The sequence below is a fragment of the Nuphar pumila genome, chromosome 12 (genome assembly GCF_984573655.1).
Source record: "Nuphar pumila chromosome 12, dmNupPumi1.hap1.1, whole genome shotgun sequence".
NCBI lineage: Eukaryota > Viridiplantae > Streptophyta > Magnoliopsida > Nymphaeales > Nymphaeaceae > Nuphar > Nuphar pumila.
This window is the reverse complement of record NC_143260.1, coordinates 966,118-981,332: the sequence shown is the minus strand read 5'-3', so window position 1 is coordinate 981,332 and position 15,215 is coordinate 966,118. Positions and strand designations below refer to the sequence as shown.

Genomic DNA, 15,215 nt, shown 5'->3' with positions numbered 1-15,215 from the left:
AGGTTTATATGTCCTCATATTATTTTTCGGTCTTGATACCACATGGACCCCGTCAATATCTTTCTTTAGAGTCAAGCGAGTTTCTTCTTGGCACAAGTCGACTAAAATTCCCCTAAGAGGGGTAGAAGCCCTATGAAGAAGGGACCCTTTTAGTTCAAATTCGGGACGAAGCCCAAGAATAAATTGAAAAAACCTCTCTCTCTCTCTCCATTTGATCTTGCCTCATAGCAATAGCACTTCCTTCCTATTGTGGTTCGAGAAGAACAAGTTCATCCCATAATGGGGATAAAGCATTATAGTGGTCTCTAATGCTCATGTCCCCTTGCCTAGTTCCTCTTGTTTTTTCTTGCAAAAGGAAATGCCTAACAAGGTCTTTTTAAGTTTTCATACCTTTCATAAAGAACCAAGCTTCATTTGCTTTCTTGAATTTTGCAAGATTAACGCATATTTTGAGCTCCACATTATTCATGAACCATGCCAATATCTTAGCATGCCCGCTTTCCCGATCTTCAACTTTAGTTTGGTATTCTTTAATAGCTTTGGCCTTCTCTTCTTCATTCAAGGCATTTTCTTCATTTCCCTCATTCTTTGTAAGCTTCAATTGTGGTTCCGGAATGGTTCCACATACATACCCCAAAAGTTTTTTTACTTTTGAGGTTGTTTTCCATGGTGACTGCCCACATTCTATAATTTGTTCCATTCAATTTGAATGAAAGATCGATCTTTGAGTCTTTATCGGCCATCTTGGACGAGTTTGATGAAGAGCAAAAAGAGTGATGCTTAAAAAATTATTCAAACGTAAGTATGAGTACTCCAATGATACTTTCACAACCAATGCTCTGATACCATGTCATGAAACACTAAAGAGAAAAGATAATGTCACTAAGTGACTAGGAAATGCACAAACACACAAGCAATAGGCCACTAATGAGCAATAATACAATAAGCCACAAAGTGACAATTGACAAACATAAAATGAGAAGGAGAGCTAAAAAATATAAGAAATCTTATTGAGAAAAGTTTCAAGAAGCTTGAGGAATACATGGGCAAAGCCCCTTATTTATACACAAATGAGACCCAAGGAGGGGCTCCCATAGAGTTGTCGGAGCCCCTCCAACGGTCATATTTATGACCGTTGGAGGGGTCCAACGACTCTATGGTGGACCCCTCCTATGATGCAATAAATAAAAGTAAAAAAAAAAATAGAAAAGGAAAAAGAAGAAAAAAGAAAAAGGCATATTCAAAATAAATATGTGTGTTACATGTGAAAAGACTATTTTACCCCTAGTGGATATTACAAAATCTCTCTCTCTCTCTCTATATATATATATCTAGATAGACACATAGACATATATATGAATTATTAATACAATTTAACACCCCCTTCTTGGAACTCATAGGGGGTGGTTGTTTTGACCAAATATGATCTCATAGATGTGTTCAACATGGTCAAAATAGTAGGAATCAACCCTTGAACCACAATTTTTGACGTAAAAATATGTTTTTCTTGAGGTTTGAAAATTTGGTACATTGTAGGTCGTTGATTTTTCAACCTTCATAAAATCTGTCATATACATTTAAAAAACATGAGCCAAAAGTCAGTTTCTACTAAACTTAGTATGTAGATCACATCTGGAGTGTCATATATGCAAAAAGCTGAAAAAATAAGAATGTTGCATTTTTTCGCTAAGTGTTTTCTTTCCCGCAGGGGTAGCAAACACACACATACACACACACACATACACACACACACACATATATATATATATATATATAGTCACTTGTATCGTTAAAGGTAATTTCTCGGCGAGGGTATTTCTCTGAGATATTTTCAAAAGTTGATAAATCTCGGCAGTTTAAAAAATTTAAAAAATATAAATAACAACAAAAAAGCTAAGAAAATAATAACTTTTGCATTATTTTCCTTTCAAAAATATAAAGAAACATGTTTTAAAGGTTTTAAAATATAAAAGAAACAAAAGAATAGGAAATGCAAACTTAAGATATTTTTTTTTCTAAAAGTATCGCGATAATACCACAATATTATCGCGATAATATCACAATATTATCGCGATACTTTGGCGTTGGTGATATTTTGAAATTATCGCGATATGTTCCCAATATTATTGGCTACCTTGAAATAGCCGATAATATCATGATCTTTTCAATATATATATATATATATACACACACACACACACTAGAATATGAGAACTATAGTGTTTGATGTTTTATGTAGTTGACTATTATTGGTTGTGATGTTTTGGGCTTTATTTTGTAGTTAGCACTTAGTAGCTCGTTTACATGGGCCACTAGAATATGAGAACTAGAGTGTTTGATGTTTTATGTGGTTGACTATTATTGGTTATGTGATATTTTGGGCTTTATTTTGTAGTTAGCACTTTGTAGGTCATTTCTTGCACTATGAAATTATTAGAAAATTTTCTTTTGTTAATATGTTGAAAAATTTAAGTATATATGTGTGATTATACATTACTGAATGTTACTAGGAGCTACCTTGGCTCTTGCTCAAAGAGATATTAAGAGAAGTTTAGCTTATTCCACGATGTCTCAATTGGGAAACATTATGTTAGCTTCGTGTATAGGTTCTTATCGAGACGCTTTATTCCATCTGATCGCTCATGCTTATTCTAAAGCATTATTGTTTTTAGGATCTGGATCAATCATTCATTCCATGGATTCCATGGAACCCATTGTTGGGTATTCTCCAGCTAAGAGCCAGAATATGGTTCTTATGGGTGGTTTAACCAAATATATGTCAATTACAAAAACAACTTTTTTTAAGTACACTTTCTCTTTGTGGTATTCCACCCCTCGTTTATTTTTGGTCCAAAGACGAAATTATTAATGATAATTGGTTGTATTCACCAATTTTTGCGACAATAGCTTGCTACACAGCAGGATTAACTGCATTTTATATGTTTCGTATGTATCTACTTACTTTCAAAGGACATTTACGTAGTCATTTTCAAAATTACAGCGCACATACAAATAGTTCCTTCTATTCAATATCTATATGGGGTCAAGAAGGTTCCAAACCAGTTAGTAGTAATTTGCTTTTTGCAACAAGAAATAATAATGACATGTCCTCCTTTTCGAAATTCTTGTTTTCTAATACATATAAAATTGCCGGTTATGTACGAAACATGCGATCATCTTTTAGTACTCATTTTTTGAATAAGGACCCTTATACGTTACTATATCCGCATGAATCAGACAATACCATGTTATTTCCCCTGCTTATATTGGCTATATTTACTTTGTTCATTGGCTGCATAAGGATTCGTTTTGGGCAAGTAGTAATGGAGGTCGACATATTATCAAAGTGGTTAACACCATCGATGAAACTTTTACATCAGAATTCAACTGAAGATTGGTATAAATTTTTGATGAATGCGTTTTATTCAATCAGTATAGCCTATTTCGGAATATTTATAGCATCCGTTCTATACGGGTCTGTCTATTCAGATCGACAAAATTTGTACTTAATCATTTCATTTGATAAAATGGATCCTAAAATGAGAATTCACTTAGAACAAACAATAAATGTCATACAAAATGGTCATACAATCGCGATTATGTAGACGTTTATTACGAAAAAGTATTCATTTGGGGTATACGAGGATTAACTCAACTAGTTCATTCTTTTGATCGACGAGTAATTGATGGAGTTACAAATGGGGTTGGTGTTGCAAGTTTTTTTCTGGGAGTAGGGATTACATATATAGGGGGGGGGGGGGAGCGAATTTCTTCATATCTATTCTTATATTTAGCTTGTGTATCAATAGTCTTACTAATTTACTATAAAATGGTTGAATAATTGAAAAATTAGATTATTCTGGAATACATATTGAATGCTAAGGTTGGGAATGAAATTACCGTGAGTAGATCTATGACCAAAAAGGGATTTGCGATTGTTCCTTAAGAACAAGAAATGAAGCAAAAGATACGGTAGAACTAGGATAGTGAGTGTATGGGGTCTACTCAATGTTAGATGCAGGGGCGGATAATAGGTCAATATGAATATTATGAACTGTCCCATATTAAAAGCGGTTGTTGCTGATACCTCTTTTTCGCTCCCTTCTTTCATAACCCAAGTTCATAGAAGTAAGGGATAAGAGGGACCTATGGAAAATGTGGTTATAAATTCACAATAAAGTCCGACCAATAATAAAGTCCGACCAAAACTACCGAATTAACTATATTCATCCATAATAATAATAGATTACTGAGTAGACAATATGGTACTATTTTTTAGAAATTGTGCTATGAGTTATGAACTTATGATGCACATTTTACACCATTTCCCAGCCCAACTTTAGTATTTCAATTGAAAAACATTAACAGATATTCCACATTTCCAAACTGTAGCTAACAAATGTGCCATTTACTTTATAAAGCTATTAAATATCCTGGTGACAACTAATGTTTCAAAATGACTATGTCTATTATACCTTTCTTAGAGGTATTAATCTCTGGTGAACTTGTTAATGTTTCACGAGAGGCCGCGAATGTATAAAATTGGGAGGGGAGCTTTGAGTAGTGTCAGGGACCAATATCTGGAAATGTGAGATTTGATTTTCTTTTTTACTGTAACACTACATTGTTGATATAAATAGGGAATAAGGGGAAATTTGTCCATCAAAAGGATACCCCTGAATTGATCTTGGGCTAGATCTGGTTTTTGCGTTCTTTGGAACTGTATGATTAAAGAAATTTCCTGTATCATGTGAATATATAAGGAGAATCTATATCTTTGATATGATATTTGGTGCTTTTACGTTTTTTATTCATAGATATTATTGATGACATGAGGTTGGGATTAATGGTCAAATTGCTAAAGTTTCATTGTAGTGTGTGGTGCCAATACTATGAAACTCACTTTTGGTTGTGGTAGATGAAGAGAATGAAAGCAAGTTCTTGTTTTCTGCAGGATGAGGAAAAGCTGGACAATGTTTGACATGGTCTTAGACCACTTGTTTTAAGTAAATCAATAAAGCGATCATGCAAAATATGACGCTTGAAAGGCAAATTTGAGAGTGGCCTGCATCTTTATATCCAATATCTAAATGTATCCAGCAATTTATCATTGAAATTACACAATCATAGTTCATGGAATTTATTATGGCCTGTAGTCAAAACCACTCCTAAAGGAATTAGGTGTGACGTGAGTTCACTAAATGGGCATAATTGCATAAATTCATGCGGCCTTATGTGTGGTCTGCAATGAAAAAACCAAATGTATTGAAGTTAATTGTTGGTTCTTAGAGAAAACCCGAATCCATGTCATTGAAGGCTAGGCGCTCTCGCTTCCAAAATTTATTAGCAGGCATATTTATGAAATTGGATGAGAGTTGACTGAAAGAAATACTGTTGAAGTTGTGCATGCTTGACATCTTCAACTTTGCATATTTAATATCTAAATGTATCCCAGCCTCATGGGTGGTCTACCATGAAAGAACCAAATGTATAGAAGTTGATTGTTGGTTCATGGAGAAAAATTGAATCTAAGTTGTTGAGGGCAAGATATGCTGGCCTGTCTCCCAAAATTGATTAGCAAACATATTTATGATGGTGGATGAGAGTATGCTTAAAGAAATACTGAACAAGCTTTTGCGTGCTTGACATCTTCAACTTGGGTATAGTATTGCAAGGGCAACAAAAAGAACATTTATTGTTTTTAGTTTCTTTGAAGAGCATTTACATCCTTCTTTGTATGTGATGAAGAAAATAGTACCTTTTCCCTTTAAAATCTGCTTTCTGTATTTTGCTTTTTCTTCTACCTTCATCCCTCCTCCCGTGTATTCCTTTTATTTTCTGTTTCTTTAGAGCACCATCACATTGATCTAATTCTTTTTCTTCTTCTTTTTTAGGTTTTTTTTTTCTGGGGCAAATCATCACCACTGTCGACACTATGAAATTATTTTCCCTTTTTCACATTTATGTTATCAATTCTGGTTCTGTCTTTAGGAAAGCATTGATAGCTGTTTATATCTATTTGTTTATCAGTTTATAAAACATGGTGGGTTTTTAGGCTTTTGCATGCATTCATGTAGTATTTTGTGGTAAAATGATCATATTAATTCTCTTATGGCATCTAAATGAACAGTGAGTTTTTTGAACTGGGTTATTCCATAAAAGTCGCAGCTTGCTACTGAGGCTTTTCTTGGTTATAGTTGCTCACACCCTTTTTATTATCTGTTTATTCTGCAGTTGATTGGAGTGTGAAAGGGGATTTCGTTGCCATAGCACAAATGAGTTCCATATGCATTTTATCATCTGATTTCCATGAGAGATGCCGTATGCCACTTCCTTTCCCTTCGCAAGGAGATGATGGTACCACAAAATGTAAAATAGAAGGTTAGAGTTTTTTGCTTGTCTGCTTATATCACAACAATATCTTTTTGTAATCTTTTTGAGTTTGAATTTTCATCCCTCTTGCTTGGGAAGAAAAGACGTCATGGTGAGTTACTATAAAATGTAACGTATCCATGCATTTCCTACATGTTTCAGAAACATGGCGAGTTACTATAAAATGTAATTTATCCATGCATTTCCTACATGTTTCAGAAACATTGAGTTTCACATTTTGGAAATGGTTTCTCAGAGAACATGTTTTTCACATGTAGGTGGTGTTTCCAATAACTGTGATAGTGACAACATTTCATAGCATTTTCATGCTTATGTGCACATTCTCCCAAGAAGATTCCTTTCCGCAATTGGATGTTCATGTGTGCTCCAAATATAAATGAGAATAAAATTGTGAAGACAGGCAAACTTTTTTCTTCACCAATTATGCTATGTGTACACTTGATACTAAACCAAATTACCAAATTCCCTCTCCATATACAGAACTTGTAGACGGCAACTGGGCTATTTATACCAAACTCCTCTCGAACTCGCCATGCAATCTGCTTATGAGAACTTGTTCGTTGTGTAACACTTGAAACTTAACAAACTATGGATGAGATGTGCGGTGAGCTATGTCACATAGGTGTGGGTGCGGCGATGCAACACTTTAAAAAAAATTTGGGCACGGGGTTGTGGGAGAGAGTGTGTGTGTGTGTATATATATATATATATATATATATATATATATATATATAGAGAGAGAGAGAGAGAGAGAGAGAGAGAGAGAGAGAGAGAGAGAGAGAGAGAGAGAGAGAGAGAGAGTTTGGGTCTAGATCAAGTGTGAATCTATATTAAGATCCACACTTGATCCAGACACACCTTTTTTAATAAAAAAGGTGTGGTACAAAACCTTTTTTTTCTCTCTCTCCCAGTTTGGGTTTAGATCAATTGTGGACTGGGTCCACACTTGATCCAGACCCACCTTTTTTAATAAAAAGGTGGGGGCACGAAACCCCCTTTTTTTTCTCTCTCTTTTTCTCGGGTGGGTTTCGACCGAGGGGGCATCACCCCTCTCTCTTTCTCTCTGACAGATTGGATGAACGAGAAGAAGAAAAAAAGAAGAATAAGAAGAAGAAGGAGAAGAAGAAGAAAAATATTTAGCTCCTCACCGGTATGCTCTCTTTGGCATATTGGAAGAAGGAGAAGAAGAAGAAGAGGAGGAGGAGGAGGTGAAGGTCCAACCTTTCCTCTTCCTCTTTCGTCTTCTTCTTTCTTCTCCTTCTCTTCCTCTTTCGTCTTCTTCCCTCTCCTCCTCTTCCTCTTTCATCTTCTTCTTCTCTTTTTTTTTCCTTCTTTCTTCTTCCTCCTCCTCCTCTTCCTCCTTTTTCTTCTTCTATCCTATTTCATCAACATAACAACAACAACTACACCTTCATCCCAAAATAATTGGGGTCGGAGATATGAACCAAAAATAAAATCATTCTGGGTCTTCCACATGAATCCTTCTCCTCCAATCATTTCTATCCAATGCCATGTCCTCGGTGAGGTCCAAAACATTCATATCCTTTCCTATCATCTCTATCCATGTCTTCCTAGGCCTACCCCGACCTCTTTTAACTAATATATTTTCCCATTTCTCCATCCTTCTAACTGGAGCATCATTAGGTCTTCGCCGGATATGTCCAAACCACCGTAAACGATTCTCTCTCATCTTATTTTCAATGGGTGCAACACCTACCTTCTTACGTATCTCCTCGTTCCGAATATTTTCTTTTATTGTATTTCCACACATCCATCTAAGCTTACGCATCTTAGCTAGACTCATTTTTTTGAATATGATGTCTCTTGGCAGCCCAACATTTCGTACCATATAGTAAAGCAGGCCTAATAGTCGTCCTATAAAACTTTCCCTTCAACCGCAACGGCATTCTACGATCACACTACACTCCAGTTGCACTTTTCCATTTCATCCACCCAACCTTTATCCTATGATTTACATCTCCATCAATTTCTCCATACTTTTGAATGATAGATAGCAAATATTTGAAACAATCATCCACCGGTATTTCTTGCTCACCAAGCTTCACTACACTCCCATCACTACTTCGTTGCTTACTAAACCGACATTCCATATATTTTGTCTTACTCTTACTCAACTTAAAACCTCTTGCTTCCAATGTCTGTCTCCATAATTCTAACTTAGCATTAACCCCAGCTCTGGACTCATCAATCAAAACAATATCATCAGCAAACAACATACACCACGACACATTTTCTTGAATTGATTTCGTAAGCTCATCCATCTCTATAGCAAATAGGAAAGGGCTTAAAGTAGATCCTTGATGTAACCCAACCGTTATAGGAAAATTGGTTGTCACCCCTCCACAAGTGCGGACATTGGTTACTACTCCTTCATACATATCTTTAATTATGCTAATGTACTTGAGAGAAACACCTTTTTTCATCATTGTCCACTAGAGAACGTCCCTAGGTACTCTATCGTATGCCTTCTCTAAATCAATAAAAACCATATGCCAATCTTTGTTCCTCTCTCTATTTCTCTCAATAAGTTGTCTAAGAAGATGTATAGCTTCCATAGTTGATCTTTCAGGCATAAAACCAAATTGATTCTCCGTTATCATGACAACCTTCCTCAACCTATACTCAATCACCCTCTCCCAAAGTTTCATAGTATGACTCATGAGTTTTATACCACGATAGATTGTGCAATCTTGTATATCACCCTTATTCTTATATAGAGGCGCCAAAGTACTCTTCCTCTACTCATTAGGCATCTTATTTGTTCGTTAAATCTTGTTAAAAAGATTTGTCAACCATTATAAACCTTTCTCTCCCAAGCATTTCCAAGCCTCGATAGGTATACCATCTGGGCCAATTGCCCTTCTTGATTTCATTTTCTTCAAAGCCTCTGCAATTTCTTTCTTTTGAATGTTGCGCATGAAGTCACGATTCATCTCATGAAAAGGAATGGAGAAGTCTCTAAGATCTTGAACATGACTTCCATTAAATAGCTTATCAAAATAATCTTTCCATCTCTCCTTAATCTCCTCATCTTTGACTAAAACCCTTTGCGTTTCATCTTTGATACATCTAACCATACCCAGATCTCTCGATTTCCTATCTCTCATCTTTGCAAGCCTATAAATATCCTTCTACCTTATCCCTCACGTTTCAAACTACTTTTTTAGCTTCCTTCTTTGTTATCATATACTTCTCCAAATTCTCATTATCACGACTCTTACTTAGATTTGTATAACACTCTCCTTTAACCTTAATATTTAATTTGACATCCTTGTTCCACCATGATATATCCTTACCTAGCGGTGCACCGCCTATAGACTCACCCAATACCTCCTTAGCCACCTTTCTCATGCCACCCGCTATCTTATTCCACATTGATTCAGAATCCTCTTTGAGACACCAATCAACTTCCTTAACTACCTGCTCTACAAACATTCCTTGTTTTGCTCCTTTCAGTGCCCACCACTTAATTCTAGGATCTATCCTATATCTATCCCTTTTGCGACATTGTCTAATTCTAAAATCTAAAAGTAAGACTCTATGCTGTATAACTACACTTTCTCTCGGTATAACCTTACAATTGATGCAACAACTACTATCTCTCTTTTTAAGTAGGAAAAAATCTATCTGACTCGTATTAACCCCTCTTTTAAATGTTACTAGGTGAGACTCCTCTTTCTAAACCAAGTGTTTGCTAAGATCATATCATAGGACAAACCAAAATCTAAAATCCTTTCTCCACTTTCGTTTCTTTCTCCTATACCATAGCCTCCAATGGATACTCTCAAATCCATCCCTACTAATGCCTACATGTCCATTAAGGTCACCGCCGATGAAAAGCTTTTCTCCATATCCCTTGTACTACTCCATCTAAATCTTTCCAAAATTGACGCTTAATGAAATCATCTAAATCTACTTGGGGTGCATAAACACTAATAATATTAATAATATCCGTACCTAATACTAATTTAATAAGTAAAATCCTATCACCCTTCCTACAAACCTCAACTACATTATCTATAAACTCACGACTCATAACAATCCTTACTCCATTCCTATTCCTATATACCAAATCTTATATCCCCAAGGTTCTATCACTTTTGCTTTCTCACCTACCCATTTGGTCTCTTGTAGACATAAAATATCAATCTTTCTCCTACACATAACATATACTAACTCTACCAACTTACCAGTTAAAAACTCTATGTTCCAAGTGACTAACCTAATTTTATGGTCTTGGACTAACTTCTTTACCCCCACCCGTCCAACAAAGTGAGAGAACCCTTGCCTATTTGACACCACACCCTGGCGCCGGTGTGACGCGTCGCTTCTGGGCGACGACCTAGCAACCCTTGCCCATTTATCACTGTCTCCGGGCCTATAGAGTACAACTCATCGCTCAGTAGGGAACGCCCCAACAAAATTCTCATATTGGTTTATATTCATAGGGTATTACTAAGTTTTTATGCTGGCTGTCACTGGCCTACCGCAACCCTCCTCCTTTATCCGGGCTTGGGACCGGCAGTCAGGCGGAGTTTTTCACCAACATAATAAAAAAAAGGAAAAAAATATTGGGTCAAGATTTTTTTTAATGGTCCAAAATCGGTCAAAGTTGACAGAGTCCATTTTGGACAAATATATCCCTGGGTGCAGGTTGACCGCACCAGGATTATATTGACCGCACCTGCACCCGGTTTAGCAAGTCCCTGTGACATATGAGGTAAGGTGTTACCTAGTGGCTAGCTATTGGGCTATGTGGCAGTATGTTTTTATTGATCATAGAAGTGGTTTCTCATATTTTTGTGTGCAACATTATTGTTAAAATAATGTAAAAAAAAAGAACACAAGGATAAATAATGTTTGCATAATCTCGTTTTTTGAAATTAGTGTTTACTTTAGAATCTAGTCAAGTAATTACATCTTGCTCATGTTGTCTGAGATGTTAATTTCCACATGAAACATGATGAACCTATAGCAGATAGGGCTGTGGACAGCTCAGATGGAGGTCGACCTAGACCAATATCAGCAGGGTCCAACCTTCACACACCTTTGCTACATTGGGTTTATGCTCTACATCCACATTTAGGATTTCTGGGTCTGGCTTATTGGGTCCACATCCAACTGGTTATGAACCAGTAACCACACCAGTTTTAATAGTGTAAAATATCCATCTTTACCTCCTAACATTTACAAATAAATGGGTTAAGCCTTTGTTGGATGTCTGATCTGAACAGGCTTTAGGTTAGGAGCAGAACTGGTCCATGTTCAAGTCTTTGTGTATCTCTGCTCAGTGATCAATGCTATTGGAGTTTAAGAAATTATATGAGTTAATATGTCTGCACAAACCTTTTAACTATGAAAACAGATTAATCAGGCACAACATGAAAGGACAATTTTTATCCTTGAGTTAGGTGCTCTTTGATTAATTTTGTGTAGGCCTAGGAATTCTGTCTTGCTTCATTACTTTTTTGAGATACCCATCTTCCACCTGAAACTCAAAACAACCGTGGGCCTGATTGTCAATAAGAAGCAAATTACCCAGCCTGTGTTCAAATAACCATTAAGCCCGTGCCAATGTTATTGCTTTAAGAATTAAGAAATTGCAATATGCACATCCATTTTTTAATTTACTAAATTAGTTTCAGAATGAGAGGTTAAGAAGCATTGATATATGCATTGACTAGTTCTATTTTTGAATAAGATAAATTGTCTGTTTGTATATGTTTGCACTGATACTCCATTAATTACTTGCCGACCATATCACCCGTGTGCTGTTTGTGAATATCTACAAAAGCTATATCCATGTGGCAGTGCTGTTACTTTCATTATTTGGAAAATTGCTGTATTTAAGAACTTGGTCGAGCTAAATCTTGTCCAATTTTGAATGCAACTAAAACTGAATCAGATTTAAGTTTTGCAAGGCCTATAAAGGTTTTCTAACTTAAAAGTTAATTCATTACATAAATGAATTAAAACTTTCATCATAATAGAGATATTAAGTGGTTTTGAATTAGCTTCACATTTATTCTGCATGATGCCGATATGGTTAAAGCAGATTGCTTTTAATATTGTTAGTTTGCTATTTGAGTTCCTTTAGTCCTCATCCACCCAAAACTGCAAGATGAGAGCTAAATATTGAAGCCAAACTGAAGCATATGCCAATGAGACTTCACACAACCCCCTAAATACTCCACTGCACAGTACATTGAGTCTTGTAGTAAAAGAATTAAGAGTTATAGGAATCTGTAGAACTATAATAGGGAATTGAGAGTCTATAATTAAAGAGAGAGCTATAGGTAAGAATTGACATTATGTAATTAGTCTCTCTATGTAAGGATAATAAATTGAACAACGAAGTCAGAGTTTTAACAAATATTTAAATGCCCTGGCTGGAAAACTGAAAACAAAACAAAAATAGGACTGTTGAACTAGCAAACTGTGACTGACTTGGATCTGCTTGTTTGACAATATGTTTTTATTTTCAACGTTACCTTGTGGAATGTGTACCTTGTTCACAAAAATAGTAAAGATTACAAGCAGTCTATGAGAGAGCTTTTAGCTTTTCCATGTGTCAGTGTAAATGTCAATCTAAACTAGGGCCATGATCTCACGTCTCGTGTAATCTCTTACTGTTTTAGTACATGCTATTTTGCAAAATATAGCTTTCACATCTCATGTAATGTCTTACCGTTTTAGTACATGCTGTTTTGCAAACATAACTTCTTTTGTTAGATGATGTTCAAAATTGCAACTATTTTTTCATCTAAGAACTTCCTTGCAAATTGTGTCAGTGGATTCCATCAAGTGGGTGCGCTATGACAGCATTGTAATAGGATGTACTCAATCAGCTGAAGATGGGATAGGTGGTGATTATCTAATCCGAGTGATCACCAACAAGGATCATGATATTTGTGAGGTTATGTGACAAAGAAACTATTTTTACCAATAATTGTTGCTTTTCTATTAACTTACCAATATGTTAGAACTGATCAAACTATCTTTACTCATGATTTCAGATTTTGTGTTTAACTTGCGTATCGGTGACCTGTGCACTTTTCCATGCTTTCAAATAAGGGCTGTGCTGTTAATTGGATTTGCACAGCTCTTTTTTGATATTTGAGTTTGATCAGTCCTAACATATTTGTTTAGATATTTTGTCTTGCATGTTTGCCCTTGTTTTCTTCTTTTTAAAACCATAGAATGAAAAGAATTGGTCATTCAGACAATTGGATATTTGCCTTGTTTTGTTCTTTTAGAACCAGAAAACTAAAGGAATCGGTCACTCGGAAAGGTCCTGTGCATTGGTTGTTTGCCTCGCTGAGGATGCTCATTGGGACAGCTCTCATATCCCAAAATTCATGTTAGAAGTTGAATGAGAGGGTGCTTCCAAAAGCCATGCTGCCATAGTCTCAAAATACTTTTGACATTCTTCAGATATTATCTCAGGATTCACAAGCCATAAAAATCTTGATAGTATCAGGAGATTTTTTATATTTCAAATATATGGTGGCGTTCTCCTAATTGTTTTTATATAATTTTTAATGTTTTTTTGTGTTCATTCATTTTATTTTCTAATATTTTAAAATATTTTCTCAATATTTTCCCAAACCAAATTTTTAAAATTGTCATGAGATTTCATCTTGCTGGGAAAAACCTGAGGACTGGCATTTGTGACTATGGGGAAAAACACATTCTTGAATATTAATCAGTTCTGCTGTGTCAAAAATATTAGAGGAGCTAAATGTTTTTGATACTTAAAAACTGAAGTATGATAAAGTAAACCACACATACCAGTATGATAGAATCCTTGTCCAAAAATACGATTGCAAGAGGAAATCCAGCATTATGCTACAAAGTATAATTGCTGTTGAATCTAGGCCATTATGACATAGTTCATCTTGCAAATACAATTTCCCAGCACAGCAATGAAAAAAACCATGTATGCCTTTTCGTAACTCGAGATTTGAGATAGACCCAAGATGAGAGGATGAAGATCCACATGAGTAGCTTTCCGTGTTATTGTTGCTGCTGTACTGATGTTCTTTTCTGGTCCAGAGCCTTTTGCATTGTGGGATTCCCAAGGGTGAAGCTCTTCGTTTAGAAAAAACTCTTTATGGTCTTAACTAAGCACCAAAAGCTTGATATGATAGGTTTAGTCAGGTTATGCTTAATATTGGTTTTCAATCCTGTTTGACTGATACCGCTTTGTTTATTAAGAGTTCTGATGCAGAGATTATAGTGCTTCTTCTCTATGTGGATGACATGATCATCACAAGAGGCTATAAACTAGGAGTTGAAAACATAAAAAAACTTCTTAAAACTCATTTTGAAATGATTGATTTAGGTTTATTAAGATATTTTTTAGGAATTGAAGTTGCTTATTCCCCTCGTGGGTATTTAATGTCTCAATCTAAGTTTGCTTTTGATATTGTTTATAAGTCTGAAATTACAAATGATAAGAAAATGGACACCTCAGAAGTTGTCTAACATTAAGATGAGAATTGATGATGGAGAACCTCTTGAAGATCCTACTCCTTACATACAACTTATCAGAGCACTTTGCTATCTTTCTATTATCAGACCACTTTGCTATCTTTCTATTATCAGACCAGACATAGCATACGCTGTACACACAGCCAACCAGTTCCAACATGCTCCCACCACTGTCCACATGGGATCCGTTCTGCGTATTATTAGATATATTGAGCCTTCTCTTTCACGAGGAATTTTCTTGTCTTCTACCTCCTCACTAGATCTAATTTTATATACTGATGCTGATTGGGGAGGTGATCTCAATAACA

At 35.6% G+C, this 15,215-nt stretch overlaps 1 protein-coding gene across 3 annotated transcripts in view; it reads left to right on the top strand.

Moving 5' to 3' along the window:
• LNO1 (Nuclear pore complex protein) overlaps positions 1–15,215 on the top strand; it is a 96,571-nt gene that overhangs the window by 10,200 nt on the left and 71,156 nt on the right. For 2 of the 3 annotated variants that reach the window (XM_089983923.1, XM_089983925.1), the window contains exons 4-5: positions 6,235–6,381; positions 13,206–13,330. In XM_089983923.1, coding sequence (XP_089840049.1) covers positions 6,235–6,381; positions 13,206–13,330 — 272 coding nt within the window. The remainder of the gene's footprint in view (positions 1–6,234; positions 6,382–13,205; positions 13,331–15,215) is intronic. The other variant, XM_089983924.1, reaches the window with a different exon arrangement.